The sequence below is a fragment of the Emys orbicularis genome, chromosome 1 (assembly GCF_028017835.1).
Source record: "Emys orbicularis isolate rEmyOrb1 chromosome 1, rEmyOrb1.hap1, whole genome shotgun sequence".
NCBI lineage: Eukaryota > Metazoa > Chordata > Testudines > Emydidae > Emys > Emys orbicularis.
Genome location: NC_088683.1, coordinates 93,633,658 through 93,652,677, shown reverse-complemented (window position 1 = coordinate 93,652,677; position 19,020 = coordinate 93,633,658). Strand labels below are relative to the sequence as shown.

Below are 19,020 nucleotides of genomic sequence, written 5' to 3'. Positions count from 1 at the left end.
AAAATGGGTCAGTCTTCTCTCTGCTCCTCTATCCCCCCCTTTCCTCTTCTATAATGCTGCCACACCAGGCCTGGGATGGAGGAGAAGACAGCCCTCTTGGAGTTCCCCTCTCCCAAGGCCTGCAAGAGGGGTGTTTGTGAAGATCCACTGGAGCTGCCCCTCCTCCCAGGTGTGTGCGTGTGCACGCGTGTGCATCTCTCTCTCTCTCCCTGGAGCTTTTCCTCCAACTAGGTCTAGATTGGGATGAAGAACCTACACAGGAGGAGCAGAGGTGTGCTGGGAGTAAGGGGCACATATGGGTTTGCGAGGCAAGAGGTGTGCAGAATTGTTGTGTGGCTGGGTGTGTGGAGTTGATATGTAACTGGGATAAGTGTGAGGACTGGGGATTTGTCACAAAATAAGTTGTTTTGGGGTTGGGAGTGCAACGTTAATGTGGGGGCTGGGACATAAAATTACTTGTGATGGCCAAAATTGTATTTCTCACTGTAAATTGGCAATGTGAATTGACACACACATTGGAGGCGGACAGGGGAAGTTAAAGTCAGAAGACAGCTCAGTAATCATTAAAATTTAAAAAAAAACAACTTACAATTTATGAGACAACCTCATTTTTGAACTTTTGGTGTTTGCGGTACTATGCAGGTATCTTGATGGGTTGTGAATGGAGACCTGATGTTATCAGGTCCCATGTCATTGAGGGCTGAAAGATGAAGGTTGGGATTTTCAAAAGTATTCAGTATTGGTCTTTTGCCATTGACTTCCTACAGAGCAGAGTTAGGCTAACTCTGAGCACTTTTTGAAAATGCCAGCTGAAGACCAGCATTTTGAGTTGGTAGAGTAAGTGAATAGGGACAGGTCATGGAACAACATTGTGATGTGCTCTTGGTGTCTTTTCCTGTATTCTGTACAGTTGAGTTTCTGTGCTGCCTTCACCTTCAGCCGCTGATCCAGCGATTTAGAATGGCCCAGTCTGTAGGTGACTAATACATGGATTGCTGTGGGCACATCTTCATCAGTGGGAAAGTGCGTTGATTATATACGTTTTGTGGGAAACTGGATGTAACAATCCTCCTCCTTTCAGTCTTGTGACTTGAAGAAACTGTACTGAGAAACATCCATGTATTTGTATACAAGACAAGAGTGAACATGGTGTTGAAATTTGAGACCATCAGTCTAACTTAAGTGCATTGCTGTTTTAGCAAGATTGCTGTTTTAATTAATGTGATTTTCAAAATGCTAAAGGAAATAAGCTTGTGTTTTTTCATGATTATATAGAAAAGCAAGATGAAATCTCAAGTTCTAGGGAGCCAGTGTCATAATAGCTTGGGTTTACCTACCTGGATTTGAGGTGCAAAGCAGCTATCAAGTGGCTCCTTCACTATTAGTTATACAGGAGAACTATTGGAAAAACCTTTGCAATCTTCTGAATCTCAACTGGAAATCAAAGTTGATGATGCCCATGGCACTCTGTAAATTGTTTTCAATATCTCTCTTTGTAGGATTTCTTCTGGGTCAGGTATGGGAGCATCTTTTTTTCTATATCAGGACTCAACCGTGGTTGAAAAGATTGTGAACACAGTTTCCTGCAAGTGATATAGCACTGTGCACACGGTCGCTAGCTTTTTAGAGGGTTAGTCTTAATACAGTCACAGTTTGTGCAGCTAATGTAGTATGTTTCTATCTTTGGAAAGGCGGTAGGAGAGTTTGCTGTAGTGTAAAATGTGTTCACTTTAATTGAGCGAGTACTGGGTGGAGCTTTTGATTAAAAAAAGTCAGTATAATTATTTTGAAATGTGCCAGAATTTCAATCCTGGAAACTGAGGATGTCCACAGGTCAAATATGAGACAGGAAGTGGCTATACATGTTTCTCCCTGTCTCTGCCCTGCCAATGAGCCTGACCCTAGCTCTGTTCCTCAGGGGCCATCTCTAGGCCTGAGTAGGTAGTCTGGTTTTTGTAGCTTTTCAATTTTTTCCCCCTTTAAGATTGTGAACAGAGGTGTCAGATATGGTGAACCAACCAGTCTGTCCAGTTGTCTGTTACTTAAGTCAGCAAACAGGCATCTGATGATAATTATTCTAGGTAATTAATTATAGATTGATACTAGTGACCTAAAATTGGTTGGCTGCATAAACTTCACTACCAATTGTCTGATCCATCTAGTTCTCCACGAGGGATAGGATATCTCAGTGGAATGAGGTCCCCACACTTCTTATTGCTGGAGATATGTAATACAACATTCTAACTTTCTCCTCCTTGGTTTTTGTTTGCAGAAATCCGCTATGCAACAGTATATTGGATGAAAACTGAGAAAGCAATCCAGGTCAAAGATATGCCTCCTTGGACAGGAATGGAGATGCCTATGGCTTTTACAATGACACCATACAATCAACAAGGTGGGGGATTCTGGAGATCAGAGCAGGCTATGGGAGTCAGTCCATAGGCAATGAATGCCTCATGTATGCAGCTGGCTTTTTCCAGGGCTATCTCCCAGCTCCATAAGTACCTTTCAAGTTAGCTTACTCCGTAAGTACCTCATTTCAGTGCATGATACTGCCAGCTATTTCTTCAGGTCTCTTTTCACCCTCTCTATTTTGACGCATATAAGTTAACTATAAGCAGGGCCGGCTCCAGGCATCAGCATAGGAAGCAAGTGCTTGGGGCGGCCAATTCAAAGGGGCGGCACTCCGTCCGGTATCGGGGCAGCACGTCCGGGTCTTCTGTGGTCCCTCATTCCCTCACTTCCTCTTTGAGCTGCCGCCGAATTGCCGCTGAAGAGGAAGAGAGGGAGGACCCGCCGCTGAACTGCCGCAGAAGAAGTGGCACGATTGAGCTGCTGCCAAAGTGCCGCCGCTTTTTTTTTTTTTTTTTTCCGCTTGGGGCAGCAGAAAAGCTGGAGCCGGTCCTGACTATAAGTGTGGCAGTTCAAATATTTGTTACAATATTAACACTTATCACCTTCCATCCAAAGATTTCAAAATTAGTTTGTTTTTTAACAAAGAGTCTCACAACAGCTTGGAGAGAGAGATGAGTATTAAACCTATTTTACTAATAAGGAATTGAACCACAGAGATTAAGTAACTTTTCTAGAATTCAACAATTGGAATGCAAGCCAGGAGTCCTGTCTTGCATTTCCCCCAAGTAGATCACAAATGGATGAATTAGTCATTCTTTAAAAATAGCTCTTATGGAGGGATACGTACATCTTCCCTTCCTTTCCTTGCTCAAATGCTGAAAGAACCCCAGTTAACATAAAGCAGTGGTTCTCCCTTGGGACATGTGCATAAGTCTTCCATGTTGAAATCTAAAAACAAATGGGGGCATCTCAAGCTGTACTTTCTTCCCCATCTAACTGCCTGCCACATTAATCTCTGTGCATTTGGAAGGTCTGTTCTCCAAGAACCAGCATTGTCTGAATTTTCTCCCATAAGAAATAAGTAAGTCTCTATATGCCCTTGTTCTCTTCTTTTGCACACAGCTGTGACCATGCAGCTTAACTGCCGCTTTTAAAGGCTCTCCTCTTCCGATAACAGCAAGTGGAAAGCAGAACAGTCTGTTCCAAGATGCTGAAGGCTTTACTTGCATCATCAACAACCGCTCAGCTGTCAGGCATCAGGCTACAGCAAAATAATCTAAATAGACCCGCATGCTCTATTTCACTCAGGAGCACATAGGGAGGTTCTATGTTTCAGAAAACTATGAAAAAAGTTTTATGATGAAATAAACTCAGAGGTGCTGATGCTCTTCTACTATATCTTATCCTTTACTGTATAGACTAAAAAAGTATGTGTCCTGCTGTGCTTTTTCTTAACTTGTTTAACTTGTTATAAACAAAATGACTTACAAATAAAGGAGAATCACCACTTCATCCCCCTCCCCCCCACACACCCCTCCACTCTTAAAAGGAAATAATTTGGCTATTCCTGTGTTCATTTAGTACCCTGGACACTGATTAAAATGAGGACAATTTTTTTTTAGCAATGCGCCCAAAAACTGTGCATTACCTGGTACTATGGGGAGGGAGGGAGGGGGAAAGTAGTTTCTTTTATAATCGCTTTATAATCACAGTTCAAATTTGGTGGGCACTACCTGTTAAATTCCTTAATACTAACTAGTTGTATTCAGACTGGGATAAAATCTGTCATTGCTTGGCACAGAAATGGCTCTGAGTTCTTTCGAAAACCCTTGTTTTATAAACGAACTGAGAATTATTGGCCCAGATCTTCAAAAGCAGGTGCCTGAAGCTAGGCACCTAAATCCATATTTAGGCAGCTAAATAAATGTCCTGACTTTCAGAGGCACTGAGTGTCACAGTTACAGGGCTGGCTGCACCTCAGATCCCTTCTCTGGTCTCTGAGTGCACCCCCACAGGTAATAGCCCTCATGTCCTTATCTTTTCCAGGGTGGAATCCTGTAATGCTCACTTAGACACGGTCCTGGGTTACAGTATCTGTGGATCAGCTGCACTTATCCCCGCCGACCTGACTGGGTTTGGGTCTCCTCGTACTTCCTTTCAGTGGCAGACTGAGAAATAAAATTGAGAGGAGTGCTAGGCCTCACTTTGCTCAGCCAATTATAGAGCAGCTCCAAATCCATCACACTGAGCACCTACATTTCTCATTTATTTCAATGGAACATGATAGGCCCCAGAGAGGAAACTTTAAACCTGAAATATCATTGGTCAAATGTCTCTTTGGTGTGATCTCACCCAGCCTGCATCCTGTCAGTGATGCTCCTCTTGATTTAAAGAGGTAAATTGAAATTCTCTTTTGGAGTGTACCTTGAGATTCTCAGTCCGGTTTCATGATTGCCTTACATTTTGTCCTAGGTAGAATAGAAAAGTTTTAACTTAAATCTAATGAGCTGATTACTGCTCGAGTATGACACCATTATAAAGCATGAAGGACTTAGACGTTTCATTAAATATCACAAGGCAATTAAAAAAAAAATCACTTGAGTCCCTGAACTCCTTCCTCCCTTGTATCTGATCTCTGATTTGTGCAAGGAGGCCGGGCCTCTCAAGAAGCTACAAGTCCCTGATTCTGCACTGGCTTGGTCAGTGAGCAGCCTAGAGATGCCACTGGTGTAGAGTCTGCCCTATGTTGCTGGACATTCACTGGGTGTGGCAGATAGAGGGGTCTGTCAGGGGGCTGGTTACAACGCCTTGATTACCTGCCCTGGCCCAAGCACTTATTAGAGCAACCTGGGATCTTCTCTAACTTGCTTATCTGGCTATCATCCCCAAGGGACCATCTGCCAGCTGGAGGGTATTGCACTCTGGCTATTCCCCTTCCCTGTCCCCAGCATGCCCCCTCCGCTGGGGACTGAGGGGAAGGACTATGTAGGGGCCCACTCTGCTGGTTCTCTGCCTGCTAGGGGAATCCCCAGAAGGGCAGTTATGGTGAGTCTCTGTTTCCTTTGTGCCGCCTGAGTGGTACAATGGGAGCAGAGCAGAGATGAGTTTTCTGCTTACAAGGGACGTAAGTGGTGCATAGGCCCTCTGCACAGGAATGCATTTCACCCTCGGAGAGGAACTGGGAATAAGGCCTGCAGATCTTGCAAACCTATTCCTCCCAATGAGGGTTGCCCTCATGGTGAAATGACTTAGGATTGTCACAGGCTTTAACAGAAAGAAGTCTGGCCTTGTGACAAGTGCTCAGCATGATCATATGCAACACAGGTTACCTATTTGGCTCTGATGTATTGCTCTCAATGCTAGGCGGGAGCTCCCTACACGGATGAGTGGCTTAGTTCTGCTCACTCTGGATCCCAGCAAAGCTCCTGGCAATTGCCATCTATTCCTCTTCCTCAAAACAGTACAGCCAGAGAGAGTCTTTGGTGCTCTGGAAGTGTGCAGGACCCTTTCTTCCCTCTCTAAATATACCTTTTTTGCATAGATATTTAGCTAATCCATTGAGGAAGAAACACTTGGTTAATTGGTAAGTAAAACACTGTTAGATGTCAGTTGAGTTTTTCACAAGCTATGAAATCAGCATCCACCTGATTGCTTTCTTGATCCCAAATGGGATCATCTTCCAGTAAACCATTTGTGTCATACTTTCAATTAATGTGCTAGGACATCCAAGATGCTACTGCCCTAAAGTATGCTTGAAAACAGAAGTTTCATTATAGAGATACTTTAATCTCATCTTTTTCCATTGTAAGACAGTTTGAGTGGGTGGTAAGCTATGCCATTTATACTCTGAACAAAGTCTCTTCTTATTACATGCATTATGATTTGTCTTGCACCAGAGATGCGAAGCTAATACTGTGATAAAGAAACAGCTCACTTGCAAACTGTGCTGCTTATCTGTTACTATTCGTGAAACCAGAATTGAAAGAAATGAAAGGAAAATGGCAGAAAATAACTTTTGACAATTATTCTTTCAGGGGTATGTATGACCATACTTCAAACCTGTATCCACAACTAATTAAGAATCCCACCGTTCTAAGCAGAGTTCAGGAGTTTATGGGGTATGTACTGAGTTACTAGAAATGTGATTCTTGAATTCATGGCTTAGAAATAAAAATATGATGGAATCCTCAGGTCTTTTAGCAGTTTGTTGATCTTGTTTGTGTGCTAAAGAGAAAGTATAGGCTCCTTCTGTTATGATTATATACCTAACAAGAATAAGAAGTTCAAACATATATTAAGAAGGGAATATGCCCTGTTCCTTCAAAGAGGCATTTGAACTAGCACTGCAAACAGGTTTAAGTAATGCCAACTAACTCACAAGCTTACTGTATTCAATAACTTTATGGACAAGCTTGTGTACTGAATACCACATTGGACTATCTCTTGGCACCTGTAATTTTTCCATATATATTTCCCACTGTAGACATTTTGTATAGTGTATATTCTATAAGGTCAAATACATTGTATGTTAGTTACTAAGTGCTGGAATCTCTCACTTACACCTGTGAGAATCAGGAGTGACTTTGTTCAAGTCAATGGAGTTACACTAGTATAAAACCGGTGCACATGGGAAAAGAACCAGGCCCTAAACTGGGAGGCTCAGCATTTGGCCTACCTTATTTATTTCCTTAGGTTCATGTGTTGATATAATTTCTATTTTCTTTCTTCGACTACAAATATTTCTGCAAAACCTCAGCCATTTCTGTAAGCTGTGCCTTTTGCCCATCTTGATGCTAGGAAGCGATGGCTCCACGGGTAGCATGCTTTCAGTAGTTCTGGACCCCACACTAGGACTTGTGCTTGTGGCTCATGCTGTTATTGCTGCACATATAAGTAGTGATCCCTCTCATAAGGTACTACATTAAAGGCATTTTTTTTGGCCGGTTCAAGCAGAAGTTAAGAATCCCAATGCTTCTTTACTACCCCTCTAAGCCCCAGCCCACCTTTCCTCAATGAAAAGAATAGCAGGAAATCACTATGCCCTGGCAAACATTCCAAGTGAAGTTTTATGCTGCATCTCCAAAGAGACTCAGCACAGCAGGTGCAGCCCAGGGAGGTGGATGGGGGTGAAAGTGGCTTTATATCGCCATTGCATGGCCCAGATTATGGATTGCTGTGGGAACTGATCTGCTTTACAGCAACCTTTGCTGGGCTGCCTATTGGCTGCTATACAGTACAGAAAACCTATAGCCCTGAGAGCTGTGACCATGCCCCCAAATGTTCCCAGGATGCACACTATTCCTGAGCCTATGGAGGGGGGGAATGGGGGCATCATAGGGCCATTTATGTCAGCCCTACCCTGCACAGCACCACGGGAATTCGGTTGCAGTCATTTTACACTCCTGTATGCTTACCAGACTTGGGTAAAGGGGCCGGAGCAGGGGTCAGAATTTGGTCTGGCCTGTTTTAACAAAACATTGTGTTTTATGTTCTAAGCTCTGTCTGGGAGGTTGGGGAGGACGGGGGGAGAGACAGCTATTGCTGAATATCATTATCACAACTACATTTGCCTGTGGTTAATCCACGCTATTATTTAGTTAATTACGGTGTAAAGTGTTGTTCTTTGTAGGATACATGGATTTTTTTTTTCCCTGTAGAATTTGCTTTGGGCCTTTGTTGCAGGGGAGGCCGGACAGTGAAAGAGAATAGGGACAGTGTCCATTCAGAATAATGGAAAGAGACTTCTTTGTAGGCCAGAATTGTTGAGATTACGTTAAGAAAGCTTGACTCTCAGACGAGAGTGCACAAGCTTTCATAATTAGGGCCCTACCAAATTCACAGCCATGAAAAACACGTCACGGACCACGAAATCTGGTCTGCCCCGTAAAATCTGGTCTTTTGTGTGCTTTTATCCTATATTATACAGATTTCATGGGGGAGACCAGTGTATCTCAGATTGGGGGTCGTGATCCAAAAGGGAGTTGCAGGAGGGTCAAAGTTATTTTAGGGGGGTTGCAGTATTACCACACTTGCTTCTGTGCTGCCTTCAGATCTGGGCTGGTGACCGGTGGCTGTTGGCCGGGTGCCAATCTCTGAAGGCAGCGCCCCACCAGCAGCAGTGCAGAAGTAAGGGTCGCAATACCATACCATGCCACTCTTACTTCTGCGCTGCTGCCTTCAGAGCTGGGCGGCCGAAGAGTGGCAGTTGCTGACTGAGGGCCCAGCTCTGCAGACAGCAGCGCAGAAGCAAAGATGGCAATACCATACCATGCCATCCTTATTTCTGCGCTGCTGCTGGCAGTGGCTCTGCCTTCAGAGCTGGAATCCTGGCCAGCAGCATCAGCTCTCCAGCTGACCAGCTCTGAAGGCAGCACTGCCACCAGCAGCAGCGCCGAAGTAAGGGTAGCAATACCGCAACCCTCCCTACAATAACCATGTGACACCCCCCCCCCCAACTCCTTTATGGGTCAGGACCCATAAAATTACAACACCGTGAAATTTCAGATGTAAATCGCTGAAATCATGAAATTTACGATTTAAAAAATCCTATGACCGTGAAATTGACCAAAATGGATCTTGAATTACATAGGTGCCGACTCCGTGGGTACTGGGTGCTTAGCACCCACCAGCAGCCAAGCTCCCCCCCTCACCCCCCTGCTCCCCAGCACCTCTCCCCTGCTGGCGGCCCCACTGATCACTCCTCCCCGTCCCTCCCAGCGCCTCCCAGCCGCCGTGAACAGCTGTTTCATGGCGTGCAGGTCGGCTCTGGGAGGGAGGGGGAGGAGTGGGGATGGGGCATGGGGCAGAGCAGGGGCGGGAAGAGGTGAGGTGGGGGCTTGGGGGAAGGGGTGGAGTGGGGGCAGGGGTGGGGCGGAGCAGGGGCGGGAAGAGGCGGGGTGGGGGCTTGGAGGGAAGGGGTGAAGTGGGGGTGGGCCTGGGGCAGAGTGGGGGTCAAGCACCCCCTGGGTAGAGGGGAAGTCAGCGCCTATGGTGAATTTGGTAGGGCCCTAACTATACAGCATCCTTTGGACTTCAAAGGATTTGCTGCAGGAATTCGATCAGTGTCTTGAGGCTCTCCCAGAATCCTGAAGATGAGATGCTAATTCCTGAGCAAATGGATTCATCAGAAGACTTTAGACATGTAGGAGTATGCTTGTGATGTCCCCTTTTCTCCCTCTCCCCTGTCTCCCTAGGGGGGATGCTTGTTCCAGGTTCTGGGTGGTCATGACTTAGAGCCAGATGGGGGATGTTCTAAAGCCTAGTCCTGCTCCCATTGAAGTCATTTGGAATTTTACCATTGATATCAGTGGGGGAAAGAATTAGACCAGCACTGAGCGCTTTTGAAAATCCCATGCAGACAGTATACAAGTACTGTGCTGATCCAGTCAGCAATGGTGTATGCATCATCACAATCACTTACCTTGTACACAGTGCCAAAAAACATGGCCCTTTTAAGTAGATCACTGTGAAGGGGTCAACTCACCGCTGGAGTTGCTCCTTGTGGTCAGGCATGGCAGCTCTCACCCTGTCTGGCACCCCCTGCCGACAGATGCTCTGGTCCTCTGGAGGTCAGCCTCCTCCTATGATGATCCTACAGCCAGGTCATGATTTAAATCCACCCATTCCAAGGTGACATACAGTTCAACAAAATAAAAGTCCAGTCCTTATATCTGGTGTCCGGCTCCAGGGCTGAGCCCTGTGGTTATTTCCCCTTCTCTGGCCTCGTGCTACCATACCAGTGGCTGGTATGGGAACCCAGGCAAACCACTACACCACTTCCCAGCCCAGGGAACCTATAACCAGCAGCCAAAGACAGCTCCATCTCACTTCTTGCTGCTACCTCCATGGGCTTTTTCCTACTCAGCCTCTCAGGCCTTCTCCCCTGCAATCTCTCAGTCCAACTCTTGATTATTTTTGAAAGTGGTTTCTCATGTGTAATTTAATATAAAAACTAAAGTTGTCATATATACAGACAGGACCCTCTTCTGGCTACATCACACTGTTGAGTTGTTTTAAAAAAACCTCAACACTTGAGTCATCCCACTGTTTATAGACCTGAGGTACCTTGCCTGCCCCTCCCCTGCCATATGTGAGAGGATAAAGCAATATAATGAAAGTTAAATGTATGTCTCAGTCTTCCTCTTCTAAATCACAGCCAGTATTAGGCCAGGATGGGATTTTTGAAAAGTCCTTAGTCTAGTTTCTGGTGACTGGCTTTCTCTATTAACCAGTCTGAACAAGTAGTTTCACATTTGGCTAGTATCACTAAGCTTACCTAACTCCCCAGGCATCATTTATCTCCATCCTCTCCAACCTCAGGATGTGTCTTATCAAAGGGTTTGTATATACAGGGAAGTTAATATGGAATAGCTAAACACATTAGTTATTCTGAGCTTTTTTTCTCATGTAGACAAGCCCAAAGTCTTTGTGAGACCTGAGTGCTCATCTGGGTCATGATTCCTTTGGGGGTGAAAGAAAAACAAACTTGTATTAACAGCTGAAGTTGCTCACTCAGTCACTTCTCTGTCTGAAAATAATTTTTTTTTGTTTTGTCTCTTTGCATCCCAGCCCCCGAGTGTCTTTGATCTCCGCTTCCTGAATGAAGTTGGAGATCTACTGGACCTTATTCCTGCATTATTCACGTATTCAGCAGCGGGTTGGTGTAAGGGTGACCCAGCAGGCTTTGGGAGATATCAGTGGGACATGGGTCACTGCTCTGCTCTTATCAAGGTGAGGGCAACACAATTTCTCATAACTTCTAGCCCCTGAGTAGACTTGTATCATGATTATGTTGATGTAATCCTCATTATTATTTATATTTCAGGAACATGTAGGGGCCTCAATCAGGCGTCAGGGCCCTATCATGCTGGGCACTACAGACACATCAATCTTGATTCCATTTTGTTTTAACTGATACTGTACATAGATAAGTTTTCTAACAAATCATTCTAGTTCTTGCTTTTGTATCATGTTACTCTTGTATTTGGTCTTTCATTTGTCTCTAAATTGAAGTTGTTTAATATCTGAAGATGGCTAAAAGCCATGTTGGAGAGACAGATAAGAAGTTCCCATGCATTTTTTAAGGGGTACAATATATCTCAGAATGTGACTCTGCAGTGTGCTACCTTTGAAAAGGGCAGCATCTGATTTTCCAGAGCCCCAGTCTCTTGTCCCTTGGTCTGGTAGTGATCAGGAAGACTGTCGAGGCAGCGTTTTAGCTTTCTGGGAGGAGGAACGGGAGATACCGGCATCTGATTTAGAGGTAGCCTCTTTGTGTAAATTTCGGGAGTTAAAGATGCTATAGCAGGCTGTGCAACTGGTGATTTTCACTATCATCCAGGAGAAGCACTATGGTACTATGGCAATGGGTGTGATATAAAAATGGTTAGAAATTGGATTTTCATTTCTAGTGGTGGTCTCCTTCCCTGTGCTGGTAGGGAGTTGGAACACTGCAGGTGTGGTCACAGTGCTCTGAGGAGGAGGAAGTGCCATCTAGATCAACAGGCAGTCTTGGTTTGATTTTCATTTTTTTTTAAAAGAGAGGTTTTGTTATTGGCCTTCAGAAGGAATCTCACTAGATGGTAGACTCAAGATGGTGCTTCAAAGATGAAGGTGACAAAATGGGGAATTCTCAGGGTTCCAGTTGGGATCTGAAGACTTCTGGGACACTCCCTTTTGGTGTGGGGAATGTTGCATCTCAGGAACCTTAGCTTAACCTGGAGAAGAGTCAGATATTTACTTATTGTAACTGGCTTCTGTGAACACTGGATATTAGACCTGAGTGAATACTTAAAAAGAATATTCTGTCAATATACATTTAAATTTTTAAACAAATTTGCTTTTACTGACAAGGTCCCTTGTCTTTGCCTTCTGTACTTTCTATTTAACCAGGTCACCAAGAGGAACATACACAAAACCAGCATATTTTCAGCTAATATTGAAGAATATTTGTAGAAAGCAAATTTTGCATAATACATGTGTCCAATAAAAACTAAAACTAACTAATTTCAAATAATTACTACTAATTGCTTGTAAACAGCCAACTGACCAAGGATTATTCCCAGAAATGTCAGTGACTAATTTTTAACAGCAGTAGCCGGCTGCCACCGTAGGGAAGCTTCTCACAGCCGACCTCTGTAAATTTCCCTTAGCTGGTTCCACCCAAGTTGGCAATAAATTCTTTTTTTAAAAAAAGCAAACAGAACACAAAACAAAACCTTCATAACAAAAATCCTTTCCTCCCAGGTGCCTTGTCTGGGATGAAGGCTTCAGCTTTCCTCCCCAACTTGGAGGCCAGGTCACACCACCTCAATCTTTTCTTCTGTGGGCTGGGAAAGGTCAGCAGGCAACCAGTGCTTTCTCTGCTCACATCTCTCTCAGAGTGAGGCAAGAGTCAGGTTGTATGCCATGCTTTTTCCCAGAACTTATTCTAGAGGGCTGACAGAGAGGGAAGCCTTGTCCCACCCTACACTGTAAAGCTCCTGATCCCAGGCCCTTAAAGAAACAGTAGCCTGGGTTTCCCCAGACACTATCACCTTCGGACCACTTCTTCTCTCCCAGCACCTGCATCCGTCATTTCCTAGGCCCTTATCTGCTCCAGAATTCCTGGTCTCCCAGGCATCCCCTCTCTGGCTTTAAAGGACCAGTATGTCCCATTACAACAAGAGATTCAAACTTGATAGTCTGATAATTCTTGAACAAAGGCAAAATCCATCAGATGGGTTATTTGCAACAAATTGTTGTTCCAGCTCTACTGGTGTAGAATAGAGAGTGTTACAATGATCAGGATTACTCACTGTTCTGCTTCTGTTTTCTAGGTTCTCCCTGGATATGAGAACATCTATTTTGCTCATTCCAGCTGGTTTACATATGCATCTACGTTGAGAATATATAAACATTGGGACTTTGGTATATACCTTTTTAAATAAAGGTAAGTCATGGTTTAGCACAGACTAAAATATGGACATAAAAAGACAGTATCAGGAATTCCATAATAGCAAAAATAAAATCCACATTAAGTATTACAACACCACCGTTGGACACAGGATCCCAATTAAAGATTTCAAAGTAATCAGCCACAGTTATGCAAAGGTACTGGATATGTAATACCTCACCTCTAACTTCCTTCTACATTTATGTTCATTCCATATGCTTGAATGTTGCCATGTAAACCATTTAATTTCATCAGTTATTTGTGTAGAACAAAGCACATTATGCTCAGCGCCTTTGACAGATTAATTTTTTTAAAATATCAAGCAACTTTGTGCCTTGTGAAAGACAGCTGTGAGGATAAAAATCACTGAAATCTTCTTTAGTTACATCCAGTAACTATCTTCTTGTGGGGATGGAGAGATACTCAGTTAAAAAAATTGAGACTTCTCTACATGTGCATAAAAAAAATTCCAAGCCACTTTCCATTTTAAGTTAAAAGCTGGTCCGTGTGTATATGTATGTGTGTATACACACAGACCAGCTCCTAATGCCTTTATTACAAACAGACGAAGAGATGAATACAAATACTGGCATTTTTTAAAAGCCTGGATCAATATCACCACCTGGTGGTGAAATAGATTTAGACTGGATTATTTTATTTACTGATGTGTCTGGTCCTCTTTTACTTTTGCATCCAAGAGAGTGTTTGAAAGTTAAAATCCATCCTGGATTTCCTTCTAGTAATGTAAGCCCTTACAAAGTATTCAATGCAACAGGATAAACTTAATTTTTTTTAAGGGAATGTCTCTCCGTCTCCACAAGCAGATATTACCAGATGCAACTAAAAAAAGTTTCAGTATTGCCAACTCATGCCCTTTAGCGTACCCAATTCTAACATTTAAGGTGATGGAAAAGGTTGAGATCTACCAATTCCAAGCATCCTTGGCAATTATACAGAAGAGAATTAACCAAGTGAGATATTTCCATCTCCTCCTAACTTATGTCCCCTGCTCATTGTTCCAGAATAAGGGTAAAATGAAATATCCTCAAAAATCTTGCAGACATATTCAGGGCTGGCTGGGAAGGGATATTCCATCTCCAACCCAAGTCTGGAAACCCATTTAACCCAGTATGTGTGAGCAAAAATCTCCACCTAATTCTATAAGGGAAAAAGTCATCATAGTTTCAAAGCATAATTCTCTAAAACTATGGAGGAATGTCTTTTCTCCTGTGATCCCTAGTTCTATGAATTCACTTTAGTATTTTTCCCTGGGCTAAAGGGAGCTGTGAAAATGGGAGGGTATAGAAACAAATTAATAGGCTGTGAGGGCTCGTTTCAGAATGGCACAAGGCAAGATAGTCAAGAGAAGCAGACTTAGGTTTTGCTAGACGTCAAGAGAGAGTGATGTGTGGGCACACCTGAGAACAGAGTTTGGGCTCAGTGACCCAGGACTGGCAGCAAATTCTATTTCACAGCAGGAGAGACAGAAGGGTCATGGGGATGATAGTGGGGAGAAGAAGGAAGAATCCCACAGAGGCACCTTCTTACCCAAAAGGAGTACAATAGGCACTATATGATGCAAGCAACTTGATAATCTATAGATTATTTGAATAAACATATTTTCTAATAACCTTGAAAACTCTTTGGGGTAAAAGGGAGGTTTTAGGCAGACATCAGAAAATTCATAGAAGAGCAACAGAATCAATTAAGGGGCTAGAGGGACTGAGAAAAAAAGCTTAAGAAGAATTAAATATGTAATACTACCGCTTGGCTAAATAACGAAGGTGGGGATATGATTGTGTTGCCTCTTTTTGATCTGAATGGTTATTCAAAGTTAAGGGCCCTGGGGATGTTCCTGCTGGAAGTATTGAAGATGGAATCTCATATTTCCTGTGTACATTCCTTGTAAATAAACAAAATTGCATCAAAGTCCTGCTTTTCCGAATACAGGATTAACCAAAGGCAAAAAGAGGAGTTTCTTAGCTTACAGGTCCAAGCTTCTTTTTAGCCAGCATCCCAGAACCAGAACCTCTCTCTAAGTTTCTCTCGGGGTCTCACTTTGGTTATAGGCTTCTGCTTGGATTTTTCCAGGTAGTCTCTGTGTCTCTCTGGTCCTGTGCATGTGTGCCCCCAACCCCCACCAAAAACAATATTTAGCACACACACACGCCATGCTCATACAGTCCAAACCTGTTCGGTGGGTTCACGTAACCCTTTACTTTTAGGTGGGGGGCTGTGGTTAATTTATCCTTACAGTTATGTTAACTGAAGAGTGTAGTCACACCCATCAATTGCAACAAGGTTTTAACCCAACCCATAACAAGGTTCCACCCAGCTCAAACAATAACTTTCCACATATTTTCTGAAGGTGTACACACCAAATAGGGAAAAGAATGTTAGAACAACTGTCATAAAATTAAGAAAAGGACAATTTAGGCTTTGGGGCAAAGATTAACTAGGATGCTGGACCAATAGACTGTTTCAGTGTAGTAACTCCTATTTCCCTAATCCAAACTGCTTTTCTGTATAGTTTGCTCTATTGCTGCTGGATTTATACACAAATGGCCTGGCCCATTTCTTCCGCACCACCAAAAACCATCTCTCCTGCCTGCTGCCACCACTTTAGGACAACATCCAGATTCTCTCCAGCAGGAAGCAGGATTTCTTCATCTCACCTCCAATGCTCTCTTGTAGTCCCCCAGGTGAAAGGCACAGTATCCAATCCAAAGGTCGGTGTCCTCATCTTGTTCCCCCACATGCCGTTTAAACTTCAAAGAAAAAGGGATGCAAAAATGACACCAGCTGTCAAATTTTGTCGGATTGTCTCATGTGAAACAAATTCATTTATAAAATTAATATTAGGATGATTTCTGCTGGCTTGACAACCCTGGACACTGAAGTCAGGCAGTGTCAATATCACATTTTCAAGGACAGGCAGTTTCTATCCAGTCACATAGTCTCTGTACAAATATTTTAAAGCTGTAAACGTAAAGGAGGGCAAGTGATTATTCAGGCGGGTGCAGGGGGCATATCTAGGGTGTGAGAAAGAACAGAAAAAACAAATTAAGTTGAAAGAGCTGGAACTTTTTCCAAACAGGGAGCTCTGCTGCAATTGGGAACAGTCTGCCAGAAGGAGCCTCATCACCCCAGTCACTGGGAGAAGGGTTTGGGCAAGGCCCCGGGGGCTGTGCTCTGGGCACCAATCCTGCACTGACCCGGTGACCTGCGGCCCCTCCCACTCGCACCCCCGTTGTCTGGGAGACTGGCGGAGTTAGCTCGTTAGCTGCGGGAGCGCAGAGCCCCGTAGGCCGAGCCCCGCTCCCCCGTTACCTCCAGCAGGGCGATGGCGCCGGTGAAGTCCCTCTGGGCCAGCAGCTCCTCCAGCTGCGGGACTTTCTTGCCTTTCTTCTTCCGTTTGTCACCCTGCGGCGGGGCGCCCCCCACGGCCGGCTTGGCCCGGGAGAGCATCTGGAGGGGGCAGAAAGAAGAGGGGAGACCGGGTGAGAGCGGGGAGGCGCTGGGGGGCGTCAGACCTCCCCGCTCCTGGGTCCCACAAGCGGCGACCCCCTCCCCGCCCTGTCCCTCACCATCTTGCCCCTGGGCTCCTCGCTTCTCCAACGACTCCGTTACCCCGGTAACGGCGCGGGGGGGAGGGAAGAATGAGTCAGTGAGACACCGAATAGGGCCCGGCTGGAACTCACGTCCCAGCTCACAGTTCCGGCCCCGACCCCGCGGCTAGCGCAAAAGAGGAGCCGCTGGATTCTCCGGGGAGAGTTTCAGAACGGGACATTTCCGGTGTGGCGCGCGCTTATCTCCATAGCAACCCAAGGAGCTGGGTGTAATTTTATCGCCGCAGTGTCACAATATTTATTTATTTATTTATTTGTGGTTAATGTCCCAGCTCGTGGGGACGAGCGGTTGAGATGAGACTGTGAGTTTTCATTTATAATACAAGCCCAGCCGTCAGGGGTATGGAGACAAGCTTGAAAACAGGACCCAGGCACGCTTGAGAGGCTCATCAATCAAGAAAGCGAAGAGAACAGATTTTTGGTGTCTGACTCCTGCTTTTTCAGTGCCTGGGGTTGGTAATAGTGTGATTGTGCAGCAGAAAACTTGGGGCTGTGGTACAACACCAGTGCTTTTGTCAGGCGAGAACATAGTAACATCCTTTGACAACATGCTTAGAGGCTCTACATAGGATATAACACTAAATAATGAAAATCAGAACAGGGAACTACTGATTTTTGTGCCAGGGAACAAATGATTCAGTGGTGATGTCATGACATGTATCAGCATGTGGTATGTGATGTCATCACTGTACTCTTCACTGCCATCAGTGTGCGCGGACCTTTACAGACAACTCAATACAGTAACTCCTCGCTTAACGTTGTAGTTCTGTTCCTGAAAAATGCGACTTTAAGCGAAATGATGTTAAGTGAATCCAATTTCCCCATAAGAATTAATGTAAATAAGAGGGGTTAGGTTCCATGGAAATTTTTTTCACCAGACAAAAGACTATGTATATATATATATACACACACACACACACACACACAGAGTATAAGTTTTAAACAAACAAAACTGTACACAGCAATGATGATTGTGAAGCTTGGTTCAGATGGTGAAGTCAGTGGGTGGAAGAGGGTGGGATATTGCCCAGGGAATGCCTTACTGCTAAATGATGAACTAGAACAGGTGAGCCCTCAAGGGTTAACACATTGTTGTTAATGTAGCCTCACACTCTACAAGGCAGCACAAATGGAGGGAGGGGAGACAGCATGGCAGACAGAGACACACACTCAGTGAGAGAGAGAGATGCTCATTGCCCCTTTAAGTACGCTGACCTCCAATAAGTACATTGCCTTTTTAAGTAGATCAGCAAGTTGAAACAGCAGCTGCTGCCAGAAAGCTCCCTCCGTCCTGAGCCCTGTTGTGTCCCCCCTCTGCTCTATGGAGATGGGGTAAGAGGGGGGCAGAGGGGAGGGGGACACCCTGACATTAGTCCCCCTTACCCCCCCCCCCACCATGCACAGCAAGCAGGAGGCTCCCGGGAGCAGCTCCAAGGCAGAGGGCAGGAGCAACACACGGCGGTGTGGGGAGGGACAGCTGAACTGCTGGCAATTGATAGCCTGCTCGGCGGCTGTCGCACAGGGAACTCAGGGGAGCGGGGAGCTGATGGGGGGCCTGTCCACCCTCGTTCCAAGCCCCCATCACTAGCTCTTTCTGCAAGAAGTGGACAAAGCAGGCGGCTGTCAAACAACGTTATAAGGGAGCATTGCGCAACTTTAAACGAGCATGTTCTCTAATTGATCAGCAACGTAAAAAGGAAACAACGTTAACCGGAAGGACTTTAAGTGAGGAGTTCCTGTAGATAAGTTCCTCCCCAAATGGCCCATTAACTTTCCTCCAGGCATAGGGAAGAAAGGAAGTAGGAGAGCAGCTGAGGGGGTTGTTAGTGGGTTATAGATTGTTGTCCTCGTCCTCAAAGGAAACCAGCACAAAACTTTAAAAAGACGAGTCTGGGAGCTTAAATTCTTAACTTAGCTAGAAACTAAATATCATGGTCTGAATAGACATTGGCTTTATGGCTTATTAAAACGGTGTAAGTGAAGTGGGGGGGGGAGGGATAGCTCAGTGGTTTGAGCATTGGCCTGCTAAACCCAGGGTTGTGAGTTCAATCCTTGAGGGGGCCACTTAGGGATCTGGGGCAAAATCAGTACTTGGTCCTGCTA

General features: G+C 44.7%; 1 protein-coding gene across 1 annotated transcript; it reads right to left on the bottom strand.

The window, feature by feature from the left end:
• Positions 1-11,141: 11,141 nt before the first annotated feature.
• Positions 11,142-16,928, bottom strand: LOC135895516 (intraflagellar transport protein 56-like). The gene is made up of 5 exons (XM_065423626.1): positions 16,876-16,928; positions 16,619-16,756; positions 15,964-16,056; positions 13,152-13,230; positions 11,142-12,071 (listed from the first exon to the last, which is right to left on the bottom strand). Exons 1-4 carry the CDS (start codon positions 16,876-16,878, stop codon positions 13,219-13,221), a joined length of 246 nt encoding a protein of 81 aa, XP_065279698.1. The 5' UTR covers positions 16,879-16,928; the 3' UTR covers positions 11,142-12,071; positions 13,152-13,218.
• Between the last annotated feature and the right edge of the window lie 2,092 nt (positions 16,929-19,020).